This window comes from Cebus imitator, unplaced genomic scaffold, assembly GCF_001604975.1.
Source record: "Cebus imitator isolate Cc_AM_T3 unplaced genomic scaffold, Cebus_imitator-1.0 Scaffold103, whole genome shotgun sequence".
In the NCBI taxonomy this organism is placed as follows: Eukaryota; Metazoa; Chordata; class Mammalia; order Primates; family Cebidae; genus Cebus; species Cebus imitator.
The window spans coordinates 329158-346488 of record NW_016107418.1 but is presented as its reverse complement, the minus strand read 5'-3'; the positions used below and the strand labels follow the sequence as shown (position 1 = coordinate 346488).

Below are 17331 nucleotides of genomic sequence, written 5' to 3'. Positions count from 1 at the left end.
AAAAAAGAAACCTATTCCAAAGAACCAAATTCTGTCATACCAAGGGATGCCTTTCGAGTCCGATATTTTTCCCAATCAGAAAATACTACATGATAACAGATTACCATCAGCATCTTACTAAATCGAAAAAATTGAAACAAGGCTATTTTGCATAGAAATTAAGAGCATGGGGACTGGAAGTAGATCCTGACTCCAAATTCTACTAACCTTATGTTCTTAGGTAAGTTACTCAACCTCCCTAATGTTCAAATTTCCAATTTATAAGATACGAACAACAGCAGCACCATAGTAGAGACTTGCAGTGTGAAGCCACAGTAGAGACTTGCAGTTGTCCTCTCCTTGCAGGCACAGGAGAGAACTGTGTTCTCCCATCTGCTCTGTGTTGAAGCAGATTAATGTGACAAGTTCTGGCCAACACAGTGTGGGCAGCAATAACTTCAGTCATGTCTAGGCCAAAGCATTTAACTACTAGGGTGAGATGGGAACAGGTGTTGTGTTGGAGGTACCACAAGATAAAGCAGCCAGGATCACATAGTCACCACATAGAGAGCAGCTGCCCTGGGTCACACTGACCCACTGCAAAGTGGGAAATGTACCTCCATCTTGTTGAGGCACTGACATTGTGAACAGCATTTGTTATCACAGCTTACCCTAAGCAATGCAAACCGACACAAATACCTAATTTAGTAGGGTGTCATGAGGATTAAATGAAACAGTGTCTGGCACACACTAGCCCCCTGATAAAGATTAGCATGATGACTGCCACCTCCTGATTGGTTAATGTGAAGGGCTTGGTCTTCCACAGCCAGCCATGTATGGCAATCTTTTCAGCCATTTGGATTGTCCTACGTGGTTTCCATGAGCTGGCCATAAATCCTGAATCCACTTGTATGTCAATCAGACTTCACAGGACAGGTGTGAATAGTTAAGAGGTTTTTAATCTCAGAATGAGAAAAAGGGAAAAAAAAGTTCCTGCGTACCTGTATGGACATATGAAAGTAATCTGTATCACAATGAATTATCAGAGAACCTTGGCACATCCCTTGAATAACCATCTTTTTCACAGATTTTTAAAGCCAATCCTCAGGCAGTAGAAATATCGCTAATAGTTGGGGGCTTTGCTTTTTGTTTAAATTGTAGAAAGTGCTCAAGCATATAGTGGGTTGAAGGTAGAGATGGCAAGATAAGAAAATATTAAATCAGAACTTTAAGAAGACAAATTCATTCTGTCAAAATTTTGGTACCCCTCAAGAACTTACTAGCATCAGAATAGTGCTTTGGGAACTGAGAATTAAAGGCTGAGCACTGGCAGGGATGGGAAAGAGAGAAAAGGCATAATTCCACTCAAACTCCCTTGTTATTCTTCCCCTAATCCCTAACAGAGCCTTCAATAACATTATAGATACCTCAAGTGGAAAATTAAACTCAATGTGATTATTTCCCACAGGCTCTAGAATTCCTGGCCCAATCTCATCCTGCTAAAGAATAAAATCTATTTTAACTGTAAATCAGTTAAAATGAACTAATCTCAGCTTACTGTCTGAAGTTTTCTCCCATTTAAAAAAGAAAGAAACTAAGCTACCTACCCGCTAAGTTTTCTTATTTTATTTTGCAGAAGAGTTGGAAGAAGCAAGGAGAAATTCCACAAAGGTTTAAACCCACTAAAAATGGTTCTTATAAATGGGCAACTCTCCATGGACAATAAAACATACAAATGTGAGATACTCACCACATTTAATACTCTCTATCCGCACTGGGAGGCCAGATTGTGCTGCAGCAATTAATTTCAGGGCAACGTAAAATTGTGTTGGACCAAAATAACCAACCCGCTTTGCACCACACAGTTCTGTGATCTGAGAACAGACAACAAAAACAATGCTGAACACCCAATTTCACCACAGGAAAATGAGATAAGATACATGATGAAATCTCAAAGGTTTCACCTAGTGGCTAATAAAAAAAGTCCCTTGATAACCCATGTGTTCCCAGTGGGCAATTTCCTCTTCTTTCGGTTTAATGGGAGGCTTTTGATTCAGATTACTAAATTCTACCTATGCATGATGTTTCAGAAGTGAGTCACTGATTATTCCTCCTCTTCCAAAAAGAAAAACAAAGGTGACCAAGGCTAGCTGTTGCTCTGGTTACAAATGAGAGTGACTTTTTCAGGGAGTGGATGCTAATGTTCAAAGTCTAGAAAGTCACTAGGGTGAAAAGAGAACAGATTAGTCATTACCACTATTCATGGATTATTCTAGTTTATCTAAATTAAAAGTGAATTAATTATTTTTATAAAGTCCTCAGGCAAAACAATATCCTAATCTTTGAAATTACATCTTGGGTGCTCAGTTAGGAGGAACAAAAAAGTTCTATACACACATTTTTCAAGACACTGCAATAATTGTCAGTTTCCATCCCATCACCTGGAACAATAACATCCTCCTCCCCACCTAGATTGAACTCAAATGTTACTTTTCTATAGCTCCTTTCCACTTCCCTGATACAGCTTATTTTCCCAATATATTCTCAGAGTACTCTATCCAAGTATCTATTAATGTCCATCACATGATACACTGTCTTAGACTTGCTTCAAAATAAAAGGAGGAAGGGGAGGAGGTGTGGCACATGGGTGAAAGAAGCATAACCAAGAGTTAGTAATTGTTGAAGTTTGGTGATGGGTGCGTGCTTTTGAAAATCTCCATATTCCAATTTTTTGTGACTATTTCCAAATTTATCACATTATAATTATCTACTTATCTCTGCTTCCCATTAAAATGTCTTCTCTTCAAGGGCAGGGGGCAACTTCCATTCATCTCCTAGCATAAGGATAGGCACCCAAGATACAGTCAATAAATGTTCAATCAAGTGAATGAAACATACCCTCAAAAATAAAATATCTCTGAGTTTTATAACATAGCCCTTATTGTGAATATATACATTACACATCTTACACATCTTAAGATATCCCACACATGGAAAAAATCACATCAACATTAGTATAGTTCCAACATCAAGATAGTTGTCTTGCAGAATAACTCCTAATATTAAGAAATTGTAGGCCAGGCACAATGGCTCACGTCTATAATCTCAGCACTTTGGGAGGACTCAAGGAAGATCGCTTGAGGCTAGGAGTTCAAGACTAGCCTGGGCAACATAGAAAGACCCCATCTCTATTTTTAAAAAAGAAAAAAAATAGTAATTCTTGGTATATGAAAAAAAATAACAACTGTATTTTCAGTGATTGATAACTTTCTATCAAGTTAACTTTCAGTTGCTCCATTACCGTAACTACCACATCAAACTGGAAAGCTCTTAACTACACATAACTGAAATTGCTGGTAAAACATTTATGGTACTTGAAGACTAATACCTTAATTTGACATTAGCAAACGACCTTATTTACATTGAAAACTGTCCCTTGGTCCCATATCACCACTAGAATCATTGCTTTGGAGCCAAAGTAGAATATATACACATAAGTGAGTAAAGCCCATAGGTTACTTTTCTTGCTCTTTGTACACCAAATCTCCAAGAGACATACCAACAACATTCTGAAATATTCAAGCCTCAAGGAAGAGAAAAGAATTATAAGCCTTTGGAACTTACACATAGAGCCTCATAAGCCTAGGATTTCTGAATTAAAAACAACAACAACAACAACAAAAACCACAACAGGTTAGTTCTGAAAGGTGTTTTTCATTCGTCAAGGTTCAAAGTTTTCTAAGTTTAAAGTCTTCATGGAAAAGCTCTAAGTTGTGGGTAGAAATGTCTAATGGTATCTAAAGAAAATAAGGTGGAAATAAAAAACAAAGTTTATCCCAGATACTCAATTAGTGGAGATCTTTTATATCATTGTTCCTTCAAACAGTACAAATCACTGAGCTTTCTTCAAAATAAAGGGAAAAAAATGAAAAGATTCTACTCCTTTTCTTTAGTCTAAATTCCAAACCTGTAACACTTCCAGCTGAATCCATCTTAGGTTACACATCGTGCAAATTCCTAATACAGAATAAGAACCTATGGACTTGTGTTTTCTCAGGTGGAAGGCAAGAGATGAAAAAAAAAAAGGAATAGATGAAATCAATTTCCTTACAGCTTACAGATGTACACTAAATGTCTGGGATGCTGGATACAAATCAGAAGAATTCACCGACCATTTGGGAGAAATCGGAACAAAGTTCTAGAAGGAGGTTGAAGGCCACTAAAATAGCTTCCCTCCTACCTAATTCTGCAAGATTAGGTTACTGTGCTGAGTAACCAGTCCACACATGCTCCAGTTTGCCTGAAATAATACTTTGTTTCCTGGCTGAAATCTAATAAATTTTCAGAACTGTTCAAAAGTTTAAATAAGCTTTTCTCTTTCAAGTATTATTAAAGGTTTCCTTAGAAATATTTAAAAATATAAAAACTCTTAGTGGGAGGGCCTGGAAGAATTCTCCAAGAGCATTCCTATTTTCTATTCTCCCTCTGCTCCAGCTAGCAAAATCCAGATTCTTCGCTCTTGCCTGGACTGTTTCAGGTCCCGTCCTCAGGCACACACACCTTCACACACCAGCTTCCATATTCTATGCAATAATTCACACATTAGAAATAAGATTTTGCTTTTTTAAAGAGAAAGGGTGTTATAATTCTTTAGAAACATTCTTTGAAAACATCTTTATGCATCTGTGAACACATAATGTTCCAAGATGTAAGCTACTCCTACCTTGCAAATCAATTTTGGAAGTTATGTTATCTTTTAAATCCCCCAAGATGCCATTTAATTTAGGTCTAGTAAGCCTACAATAAACTATAAGCCAAATCCAGTCCAGATGCTAAATACAAGCTATATTGGCATAGGTTATGGCCCAGATCTGATTTGTCAGCATTCTTGGGCCAAGGCCCAAAACTCACCCCAGTAGCAGGGAAGACTCAGCCTGCCACTCTGGCTCAGATGTAGTCTAAAAAAGGAGAAGACTCTGGGCAAAAAAAAAAAAAAAAAAAAAATCTGGAACATCACTAGTGGAAGCAAGCATCAGTACAGCATCCAGAAACCATTTGGCAATATCCATAAGAATTACAATTTACTTTTTGACCAAGCAATTCTATGGCTAGAAATTCATATTCCATTTTACATTAGCAAAATGACATATGCATGTGGTCATTAATACAGTATTGCCTAAGTCACAGGCTAGAAAACTAGAAAACACTTAGAGGTCCACCAGCTAAGATATTAGTTTAATTAATTGTGGTTGATCCACACAATGGAATTCTAAGCAGCTCTGGTGGACATTTGCCATATCTGTGACTCCATCATCTTTTGAAGTCTTTCTCTATTTGCAGAAATTTTACCTATTACAAGTCCCACCTCCCAGTTTAAAAGTTGAGAATAAAATTCCCAGACTCAACTGAAGCTAAGATGCAAATGTGTCACCTAGTCTCCACTAATCAGACACATCCACACCAGACTTTGCTTTAGAAGTGAGAAATGTAAGGCAAGAGGCTCTTTTCAGAGCTTCTACTTTTGCAGGTGTCACTGCTAGGCTGCCTTCCTTGTGCAGGAGTGGAGGTAGAAGCAGTTGCACTTAAGTCAAATACCTAGCATCTGCTGTTCAGTGGAGGCAGCAGCATGGATGGCTTCCACTTATTACTAATACTATGTGTGTCTTGGGGCTTTGTTTCTGTGCACTCAGATGCCAGCCTATTCCTCTAGCCCTCCAAAGGGTTCCATGAGTTACCTAAAATCCTAATCCCTTTTTGACTTAACCATCTAGGCTGGATTCAGTTGTTTGCCATAAAAACCACCAATTAACAAAGAAAAAGGAAGCTCTTTTCGTGCCGATATAGAAAAATCATCATGCCAAAGTATTAAAAAAAAAAAAAAAAAAAGCAAGGTGCACAGAAAGCAGTTGTATAGTAGGTATCATTTCTTCTGAAAGAGTGTTGAATATAGATGCATTTATTTATATTTTCATAAGCCATCTCCAGAAGTTGAAACAAACAAAATTGACTTTTGGATGCCTTCAGGGAAGAACACAAGGTGACTACGTCACAGTGGGTAGAAAGAGTTTTTTTGTTTTTTTTGTCTTTTGTTTTTGTCTTTGTTTGTTTTTATTTGTTTGTTGGGAGAAAGAGTGTACTGCATATTATTTTGTACCTCTTCAATTCTGAATCATGTGGATATATCATTCATTTTATTTTTTTAGACAGGGTCTCATTCTGTCATCCAGGCTAGAGAGCAGTGGTGCAATCACAGCTTATTGCAGCCTCAACCTCCCCGGCTCAAGTAATCCTCCCACCTCAGCCCTCTGAAAATAGCTGGGAATACAGGCACATACCATCATATCTGACTACTTTTTTATGTTTTGTAGAGATGGGGGGGTCTCCCTATGTTTCCCAGGCTGGTCTTGAACTCCTGGACTCAAGCAATCCGCCTACCTTGGCCTCCCAAAGTGCTGGGATTATAGAAATGAGCCACCACACCCGGACATTATTATCTATTAAAAATAAGATCAGAAAAGTTGTAAAGAATACAACCTAACCCCAAGTCAGCAAGAAATATTAAAAACATACCCCAGAACCATTCCCCTTCTATCTGCTATAATTTCTAAACAAAGTACCCAAGTGGAATTCAGTCCCATTTGGGTCACCAGGATTTTGTTACCCACACAATGGGTGGGTTCAATCACTTGGCAGGTTATAGTCCAATGACCCCAACCAAGGAGGATATAGCAAGGGGGTTTTATTACTCGCAACAAGTAAGGAAGTCACTGGAGATAGTTCCCTAAAGCAGTGCCTCCCCAAACAAAGATGAAAACAAGGCTTTTATTGGACTGGTTAGCTGAGTCATTGTACAGAGGTGGAGTAAAGGAGTGCAGGCACCAATCATGCTTCTACCTACATGTATAGAAAATGACAAGCTCCTCCCTGGATGGGGTTTTAGTATGGTAATGAGGAGAGTTTGCCAAAATTCATCTGCAACTCAGGCATCTCTGGATCCAATGGGGCTTTTGCTTTTCCAAGACTGAGCTTCTACATGGAACTTTTTTTTCCCCATTTATTTATTTTATTGCATTTTAGGTTTTGGGGTACATGTGAAGAACATGCAAAATTGTTACATAGGAACACACGTGGCAGTGTGATTTGCTGCCTTCCTCCCCATCACCTACATCTGGCATCACTCCCCTTGCTACATGGAACTTTTTGAAACAAGAACTGAAGGTGCAACAGTTATGCACAGTGCAACCTTGAATTCCTGGGCTTAAACCATCCTTCTGCCTCAGCCTCCTGAGTAGCTGGAACAAGAGGCATGTGCCACTGCACCCAGATAATTTTTTTAAAAAATTGTAAAGACAAGGTAGGTCCTTTTTCACAGTACATACCCCAAAAACTGGGGAACCCTGGGTTACAGCTGAACAAAGCTTCAAGAGTCTCCACTCACCAAACTCATATTTAACTCACAAAGGCAGTACTCTTTCTTCTAAGCAACAGAACAAAGCAGTAGTTTGCTTTATTAAAACTAGCTATCTTTGTCAAAGGTGGCACTGTCTAACTGGGCGACTGTTGGAGAAGACACCTGACCTCCCTTGGTCTCATGTACTGGCACTAGCAGTCAGACTGAAACTAGCCCAATAGTCCCATAGACAGTTGTTTCAGATAAACATAGAAACTGACCCTTCTGGTCTTAAAGCTTGAAACTTGTTTGTTTTATCTGAGTTCCTTCCTCAGGAAAGGACCTTCAGGCCTCTCAAAAAAAGTATCAAAGAACTGAAACTCACCAGATCACTGCACCAGAGGCCTCTTTGCCCCTCTCTAGGTCATGTTTTCTTACACACTGTTACATTTCTTCCCTGCTATATAAATTCCTAGTTTTAATCAGTCAGAGAGATGGATTTGAGACTGAACTCCCATCTCCTCAGCTGCAGCACCAGATTAAAGCCTTCTTTCTTGACAATGCTTCTTGTCTCAGTGATCGGCTGTGTGGCAAGCAACAGGACCTAGACCTGGTATTTCAGTAACAAGACTAGATAGAGTATAGGGCTTTTTTGAGATGCACAAATTCTATAAAAAGGAATTCTATGGGCGAAACCTAAAATTATGGTTTCAACTTCTCCTTCTGATACATACTACTTCTACTTTTTACTATGATTCTCAATACACCTGCTACATTCCCCTACAAGACTATAAGTTTCTTGAGGGCAAGTCCTGCATTTTAAAAATCATCTTTGCATTCCCCACAGCACCCATCTGATTGATTTCCAACTAAGAAGGCTCATGAAATAAAATACATATGTATCCTGGATTTTAACTCTTCATGGCATGATGAAAACCCCTACATAGTGTGTTCAGTATCTTTGAATATTGAATTATGTCAGTCTTATCAACCTATTCAAACAAATTAATTGTTTAAAGTCTTAAGGGATCAGAGATGCCACCTGATCACAGGATATCAAGAAATAGAACCTCAGGTAAGTCATTTTGTAATCACCTTATTCCATGAAGGAAAGCCAAAGAGAAATACAACACAGCCTACCAGAAATTTACTCAGCCTTTGCTTGGGAGGATAATTTTAAAATCCAGAGATATGTTTAAAAAATAAATAAGAATCAGCATGCCATTTTTTAAATAGAGATGGAGTTTCACTATGTTGCCCAGGCTAGCTTCAAACTCCTGAGCTTCAGTGTTCTTCCCACCTTGGCCTCCCAAAGTGGAGGATTACAGTCATGAACCACTAATTTCAGCTGAGCATGGTTCTTAAAGATGAGAATTCAAAGAAATTCTATACTCAGACGAGCTGCTTTGGTTACCCCTGACTCCCATGGTGTATTCTCTCCTCTGCTATTAGAGAACTGGCAGAAAGATCTGGGATAATCCGTATAAAATTCATTAGAAGTAGGAACTGAGGTTCTTGCATAATTGATGGGCATACTTAGGCTTGACAGAGTGATTCTACGGATGTTTTTATTATGCACCTAGATTGTTTTTCGGAAACAGAAAGGATAACAGGTGCCAATAGCAGTTGATGACAATGATCTCTTATGATTTTTGTAAACTAGGCATTCTTTGGCAAGTCAATACCATGGCTTTACAAGCTGCCCAGCTGGCTGCACACATGCAGGCATGCATCGCCACAGAGTCAGGAGTTCCTTGGGGTTGGCACCTGCCTGGGGTAAAACCAGGATCTAATAACTCAAGGGTGAGAAGAGGGGAAGAAGGCAAGGGAGTGAACCACTAAGGCACAAATGAAGCAGCTACCCCACTAGTTTAGAAGAACAGAACAGTAGACTCAACAATAAGAACTAACATTTACTGAGGGTAGACTATGTGTCAGGCACTAACTTAAATGTCAGAAATTAATGACATAAAGTAAACACACACATATACAAAAGCAGTCTTCACAGTAGAACTGAGTTAAAATACAAATATGGCTCAGATTACAAAAGAAAATTAGTTTTAGCATTCTGGCCCAGGTTTTGAGGCTCTGCATATCACAGAATTTTTGTACAGCTGGAGGCAGAGAAATCTCAGGTGAACACAAATGTACTGCCAGAATTATATAAAGCTTTAACTGGTTCTGGCAACTCAGACTTATCTCACCAGCCAAAGGATTAGTTTTTCAGACAATTCATTTATTGACATTTTTAGTGCTCTTCAAAAATAAAATTACAGATTTAGGTTATTTGGTATTTTTATAAGTTTGTTGGTTTCTGTCCATTCTATATTTTATATGGAATACTTAATATTTTATGCACACATGCACACACACATATTCACATTTATTTTTTAGAGAAACAAGTGCCTAAGTGAAAGGAGTAGAGCAAGCAAGGGCATTTCAAGTAAATAGAACACCAGTATATTACACATAGATCCTCCACATGCTTCCTGGGGGAATGAATGAATGGAAGTTCAGTCTCAGATCACACTGAAGTTCTTTCTCTCAAGCCAAAATCTAGATCAATTGAGATCCTCTAGCATAGAGCTAAACTCATACCAGGAATACCCATTGTTGGTGGGATAGGCAATCTGACTTCATTAATTTGCTTTCTTCATGGAGTTCCCAGTGAAGACCCAATCCAATTGTTAAAATGATAAGTGTACCCCTCTGACATTCTGGCAGTTCCCTCTGAGGAAGCTGGCCCTATTCAAAGCTGGCTGCTCCAAGGCACACTAAAGCTGGGGAAGGGCCCTGTTTATGACTGTTCTCCCCACAACAAGATCTCATGACAACCAGCACCCTCAGGTCCCGTGCATCACCACAGCAAATCTAAATGGCTTTAAGGGGCTCTGCCCCAACTAACCAGAACCAAGCCCCAAACCTGTCTTGCTATTGGCCCCTCCTTTGACATAACAGCCACATTATATTGACCAGACTGACCTCTTTCCATGACTGAATCCCCTTTCTGTGTCCAAGGTATACCCATCCATCCGCTTCCCTCTCCAGATACTCATCACTTTAAGGCTTTGTCTTGCTCTCATCTGTCTTTGTTCTGCACCTCATCCCCAGCTACCTGCTGGCACTTTCCTGATACCAAATCTATAAACCTTTCCTACTCTTACATCTCTTGCCACTGAGCAATGCTTGCCAGATGAACATCCGTAGGAGTCAGGCAAATCTCCTCCTACTACCTGGAATCACCTGTAGACACTATTTCATCTTCTTAAACTTTCCACGGACTGATTTGATACAATCTACCCATCCCCCTAAATTGATAGTACCACCACAATGCATGAGCTTAGATATAGGTTTTTATTGCTCCCAAGATGTTTTATCCCACATACAATTCACTGTCCACAGTTATGAACAGGGTGGAAGGGCCTGTCTTCAGCTTTAGTGCCCTGGAGCCACCAGCTTTGAACCAGGCCAGCCTCCTCAGAGCGAGGCTGCCAGAATGTCAGGGAGGCAAGAGGTGCATTTATTATTTTAATAATTGGATTGGGCTAGGTGCAGTGGCTCATGCCTGTAATCCCAGCACTTTGGGAGGCCGAGGCAGGCAGATCACCTGAGACCAGCCTGACCAACATGGATAAAGCCCATCTCTACTAAAAATACCAAATTAGCCAGGCATGGTGGCCCATGCCTGTAATCCCAGCTACTTGGGATGCTGCGGCAGGGGAATCGCTTGAACCCGGGAGGTGGAGGTTGTGGTGAGCCGAGATTGCACCACTGCACTCCAGCCTGGGCAACAAGAGCAAAACTATCTCAAAAAAAAAAAATTGGATTGGGTCTTCACCTAACAACTGAGAGAGATTCGATACAAAAAGAGCAAGCCCTGTCCTCAAAGAGTTTCTAATCTCATTGGGGTGTATGCATCTAAGAAGTTTGAGGGAAATGTTCAACATTTATTGAACATCTATTACACACTCTCTAGGCATTGTGCTTTTCTCTTTATGTGTATTATTTCTAATATTTAAATGAATCCTACATGAATTCAAATAAGAATTTCAGAGTTCAGAGAAGTTATTAGAGAAATTCTCAAAAACTAGAAACAATCTGGATTGAAAGATCTTACTGCCCAACAATTTGTATTATAAATGTTACATGAATCAAATTCACTGTGCAAAATAGCCAGCCCCTTAGATTCACACAGATACCATTCATTCAGTTCTCTTAGATGGCACACGACGCCAGTGAATGGAGTCTCTGGGCCCACCAACTGAAAGACACATACTCTTTGTACCTTAGCAGCCAGAGATACATCCAAGTTAGGCCCCAATATTTCCTGGTCTTACAAATGGCTATCAGCACACATCTGTGAGAGAGGGAGCAGGTGTAAGGGGAACAACCTCAGAATTATTTTCTCTCAATAAAACTTAAGAACAAACCACAATGCTGGCTTCATCATAACTGTGCTGAAACCAACTGAGCTAACCAGAGTATACAATAGAAACTAATGAACATTTGACATTTTTCTTTTGGCTGCCTGATATCAGAACCTCTTGCCAGTGTTTATGAAATTTTCCACCTGCTTTCAGCTAAATAAGCTAAAAGTGTCAGATTCTCACTTTCCTGATTTCTTTTCAATCAGGATATAGGCACAGGACCTAAGTTCTGCCAGACACCACCCATGCAAGCATTTGTTTTAGTGTTTATTATTATTTAAATAGCTTTGGGGGAACAGATGGTGCTTGCATAAAGAACTTACACGGGTAAGTTCTTTAGTGGTGATTTCTGAGATTTTGATGTACCCAGCACCCGAGCAGTGTACACTGTACCCAATGTGTAGTCTTTTATCCCTCAACTACTCCCACCCTCCCCTCTGAGGCTCAAAAGTCCATTGTTTCATTCTTATGCCTTTGCATCCGCACAGCTTAGCTCACATTTATAAGTGAGAAAATACAATGTTCAGTTTTCTATTCCTGAGTTACTTCACTTAGAATAATGGTCTCCAACTCCATCCATATTGCTGCAAATGCTATTATTTCATTCCTTTTTATAGCTGAGTAGTATTCTATGGTGTATGTATGTATGTGTGCATATGTGTGTATATGTATATGTGTATATATGTACATATATGTGTACATATACATATAATACACACACACATGCAAAATATATTTTTCTTTATTCATTCGATTGATGGGCATTTGGGCTAGGTCCATATTTTTGCAATTGTGAATTGTGCTGCTATAAACACACGGCATACAGGCATCTGAATCAGTAATGAGTGCTGCAAAACAGCAAGAACAGTAGATGATTGTCTTCTACTGACAGGAGCAACATCCAGTTCCAGGGGCAGCCCCACACCCAATGTCCAATGCAGGCAATGGTGGTGGTGTAGGTGGAGGCATCCAATATTCAGTAGCTACCAATTCTGTGAGGTTTTCTGACTGCAGTTCCAGCAGTACTGCCCCCTAGTTTTGCAGTTTTCAAGCCTTGTCCCCAGTCTTCCTAAAGAAAGATGGAGCTACCCAATATCCTGCCAACAAACTGCTTTTCTGCTTAGATTAGCCATAGGCAAGCTCTGTTATTAACAGGATTGTGTTACTGAGAATCCTGGGTTTTACAGAGGACAGGTCAAAGGTGAGCCTTGATCATTCCAGAGCTTTCAAACTTGACCGTATCAATTATCTACTGTTGTAATAACATACCACCCCAAAACTCAAGTGCCTTAAAGCAACAGCATTCATTTAATTCACAATTCTGGGGGTCAGTAATTTGGGCTGAGTTCAGTTGGGCAATTATACTGATCAAAGGCAGGCACCACTAATCTCAGGTGAGGGTCACTTATGCTTCTACAGTCAACTATTTGGTTGGCTGGGTACTTCCATTTTCCTCCACATAGTCTCTCTTCCTCCAGGAAGCCAGACAGGCTTTTTTACAAGGTGGCAGAGTTCCTAAAGCAGCAAAAAAACTGAAGCTCTACCTCACGCCTAGGATCAAAACCCACACAAGTTCTTTTCTACTCTCTCCAAGGGTTAGACCAAATCAACAGGACAGCCAAGATCCTAAGGATAGGGAAACAGACTCTACCTCTTGATGGGAAGAGTTGCAAAGTATTGTGAGAATTCTGCAATATACCATACCTGACTATTTGATAAACAGCACAATGGGGAGGGTGTCACAATAGAGATAATCCTAGGGAATTCTCATTTATTAGAATTGCTTATACCTAGAATCTGTGCTCTCACCACTATTTCCATGAACCATCACCAACTTCAGCCACTGATACAATAGCTAACTAGAAGCAATGAACACAGTGCTGAACCACCGAACACCACAGCCTGTAAACAGTTTGCACAGGTTAGGCCCCGTGAATCTCCTACCCTGCAGGACATACTAAAGAGCATGGGCATAGTCATGTGCCATGTAACACCAGCTCCCTGGCTTTGGCCTTTCTCTGAACCTCAGTTTTCTTCCCCCAGGACTCAAAAACAACATTTTCTGCATATGAAAATAAATAGTCTGATCACTTCAGACAGAGGACTATTAACATCCCTAAGTTACAAAAAAGCCTAATATAACTGTAACGGAATCTAAAAAGACTCTGCTCTGAATTTGTTTATTATGATCTTTAAGAAGTTTAACCAAATCCCCCTACCAAGAGACACTCAAATTGGCAGATCCCACAAACATTTATTTAATTGAAACTAGGTGTTTCCTTGGCAACTGTTGAACTGAGAAAGGAAAGACTCCTGCAAGAAGTCTCCATGGAAACCGCCCAGTCCTTGCATCTACCATTCACCTTATACTTTGGCTGGCATTCAAGCACATCAAACCAGCAATAAAAACATAAGTTGGAAGTTGGAAGGGCTTTGGGGCAATGAAGAATGTCTATGTTTCATACAGTGAGATTTTTTCCTGGAAAAAGGCAGAGCCAGTCCAAATATCTGAGGACTCAGAATAAGAAGCCTCTGAATGTTCAACACATTTTTTTTAATACCCCATGTCTTAGTTTGTTGAGGCTGCTAGAACAAAATACCTTAGACTCAGTAATTTATATACAACAGAAATTTATTTCCATTCTGGCGGCTGGAAAATCTAAGATCAAGGTGTCAGCAGATTCAGTGTATGGTGAGAGCTCACTCTCTGCCTCTTAGATGGCACTTTCTTGCTGTGTCCTCACATACTAGAAGGAGCAAACAAGCTCCCTCAAGTCTCTTTTCTAGGAACACTAATCCCATCATGAGAGCTCTGCCCTCATGCACCTCCTAAAGGCCCCACCTCTTAATACTATTGCATCAGAGACTAGGCCTCAACATAGGAATTTGGGGGAGACACAAATATTCAAACCACAATACCCTAAAAACAATATCAAAAGCATAGTATATCAGTTTCCTAGGGCTGCTATAATAAAGCACCACAAATTGGGTAGCTTCAAACAACAGAAATGTATTTATTATCTCACAGTTCTGAAGACTGAAAGTCCAAAATCAAGGTGTCAGCGGGTGGGTTCCTTCTAAGGTCTGTGAGGGAGAATCAGCTCCACGTGTTCCACCTGGCTTCTTGCAGCCCCAGCTGGTCCCTGGCTTGTAGATTCACTGCTTCAATCCTCGTTTTCATAGGAGGCTCCCACTGTGTGTGTGTGTGTCTTCACCTGACTGCCTTCTTATAGGGACACTCATCATATTGGATTAGGAGCCCACCCTACTCCAATATAACCTCACCTTAACTTAATTATATCTGCAAAGACCCTTTTTCCAGATAAGGTCACATTTTGAGGTACTAGGGGTTAAGACTTTAATATATCTTTTTGTGGGGGACACAATTCAACCCAGAACACATAGCTTTTATATATTTTATTTTACCTATTCACTAAACATATGTTAAAGCCAATTGATAGCTCCATTTATTTTGTGGTTTAATCTAAACAGAAGGTTCATACTTGGTCAAACAGGCACACCTAGCTACAATGAAATATGGGCAGTACAACCTTTACTCTGGGCATCCAGGAGCCCAGCTCAAAACTGGAGTTTCTACTGCAAAAGAGAACAAGAGAATGAATATCTCTATTACATAGGCAAAGAAGAATCACTTGGGAAAAACAAGTCTAGTGTCTAGATACCATGGCCCTTAGGTGAAAACCCACTGCATAAATGAAATCATAAAAGTTAACTGTGCTCAGAAAAGACCTTAGAACTGACATTTAAAAACTGGTTTTTTGTCTAGCAAAATCCAGAGGCAAGAGACACTCAAAGGGCACACAGTGAAGAACATCCCAAATTAGAAGCACTTGAGGGAAAAAGTCAATCATACACCTATGCACGGGGACTCACTCACATGGACCCACGTGGCTCCATTTCATAACAAAACTGAGTCAGAACTTCAGAACACCACCAAATACAAAAGTGCTACAGTACTTAGTATTTGTGATTCTGACTCTGTCTGATCCTTTTAGATCCCGGGGTTTTTTTTTCTTAGTTTTTTAATTAAACTTTTTATTTTGAGACAATTGTTTTATATGCAGAGGTAATAAATGATACAAAGAGATCCTATGTACCCTTTCCCTACTTCCTCCCAACAGTAACATCTTGCAAAATTATAACACAAAATCATAACTGCAATGTTGACATTGATACAGTCAATAGAGAACATTTCCATGCCCACAAGGACCCTTCAGGATGCTTTTTTTTTTTAATTCTGAGATACAGTCTCACTGTTGTCACCCAGGCTGGAGTGCAGTGGTGCAATCTCAGCTCACTGCAACCTCCACCTCCTGGGTTCTCCTGCCTCAGGCTCCCAAGTAGCTGGGATTACAGGCACCTGCCACTACCCCCAGGTAATTTCTGTATTTTTAGTAGAAACAGAGTTTCACCATATTAGTTAGGCTGATCTCAAACTCCTGACCTCGAGCAATCCACCCACCTTGGCCTCCCAAAGTGCTGGGATTACAAGCATGAGCCACCACACCTGGCCTCATGATGCCTTTTATAGCCATCCATTTCCTTCCTGCCCTTGCCCCCTCAACTCCTGGCATGCACTAATCTCTTCTCCCTTTCTATAATTTTGTCACTTCAAGAATGTTATATAAATGGAATCATGGTATTTAACCATTCAGGATTGGCTTTTCTCACTCAACATAATTTATCTGGAGATCCATCCATATCGTTGCATGTATCAATAGTTCCCTCCTTTTTACTGCTGGGTAGTATTCCATGCTATGAATATACCAGTTTGTCCAACCATTCGCCCATTAAAGAATAGCCGTATTGTTTCCAGTTATGGGCTATCATGAATAAAACTCCTATAAAACATTCACATACTGGTTTTTATATAAACATAAATTTTCACTTCTCTGGGATAAATGCCTAGGAGTGCAATTGCTGGGTCATAGGGTAGTTACATGTTTACTGTCTTTGTTTTTCAGAGGAGCTGTATCATTTTACATACCATCAGCAAAGTATGAATGATTCCATTTCTCTACAGCCTTGCCATCATTTGATGCTGTCACTCTTTTTTATTTTAGCCATTCTGATAGGTATGCAGGGATAGCTCACTGTGGTCTGAATTTACATTTTGCTAGTGGCTAATGATGTTGAACATCTTCTGATGTGCTTATTTGTCATCTGTATATGCTCTTCAGTGAAATGTTCCTTCATGTATTTTGTCCACTTTCTAACTGGGTTGTTTTCTACTGTTAAGTTTTGTAAGTTCTTTATATATTCTAGATACAAGTCCTTTGTCAGATATGTAGTTTGCAAATATTTCCTCCCACTCTGTAGCCTGTCTTTTCATCCTTTTATCAGGTCTTTCTCTGAGTAAGAATTTTTTATTTTGATGAAATCCAACTTATCAATTATTTTATGGATCATAACTTTGGTGTCATGTCTAAGAACTCTTTACCTAGGCTCAGATCCCTAAGATTTTCTCTAATTATTTTTAGTTTTATGTTTTACATTTAAGTTTGTGATACATTT

General features: G+C 39.6%; 1 protein-coding gene across 2 annotated transcripts in view; it reads right to left on the bottom strand.

The window, feature by feature from the left end:
* Positions 1-17331, bottom strand: part of REPS2 (RALBP1 associated Eps domain containing 2) — a 226047-nt gene that overhangs the window by 155668 nt on the left and 53048 nt on the right. For both annotated transcript variants that reach the window (XM_017537476.2, XM_017537477.2), the window contains exon 2: positions 1730-1853. In XM_017537476.2, coding sequence (XP_017392965.1) covers positions 1730-1853 — 124 coding nt within the window. The remainder of the gene's footprint in view (positions 1-1729; positions 1854-17331) is intronic.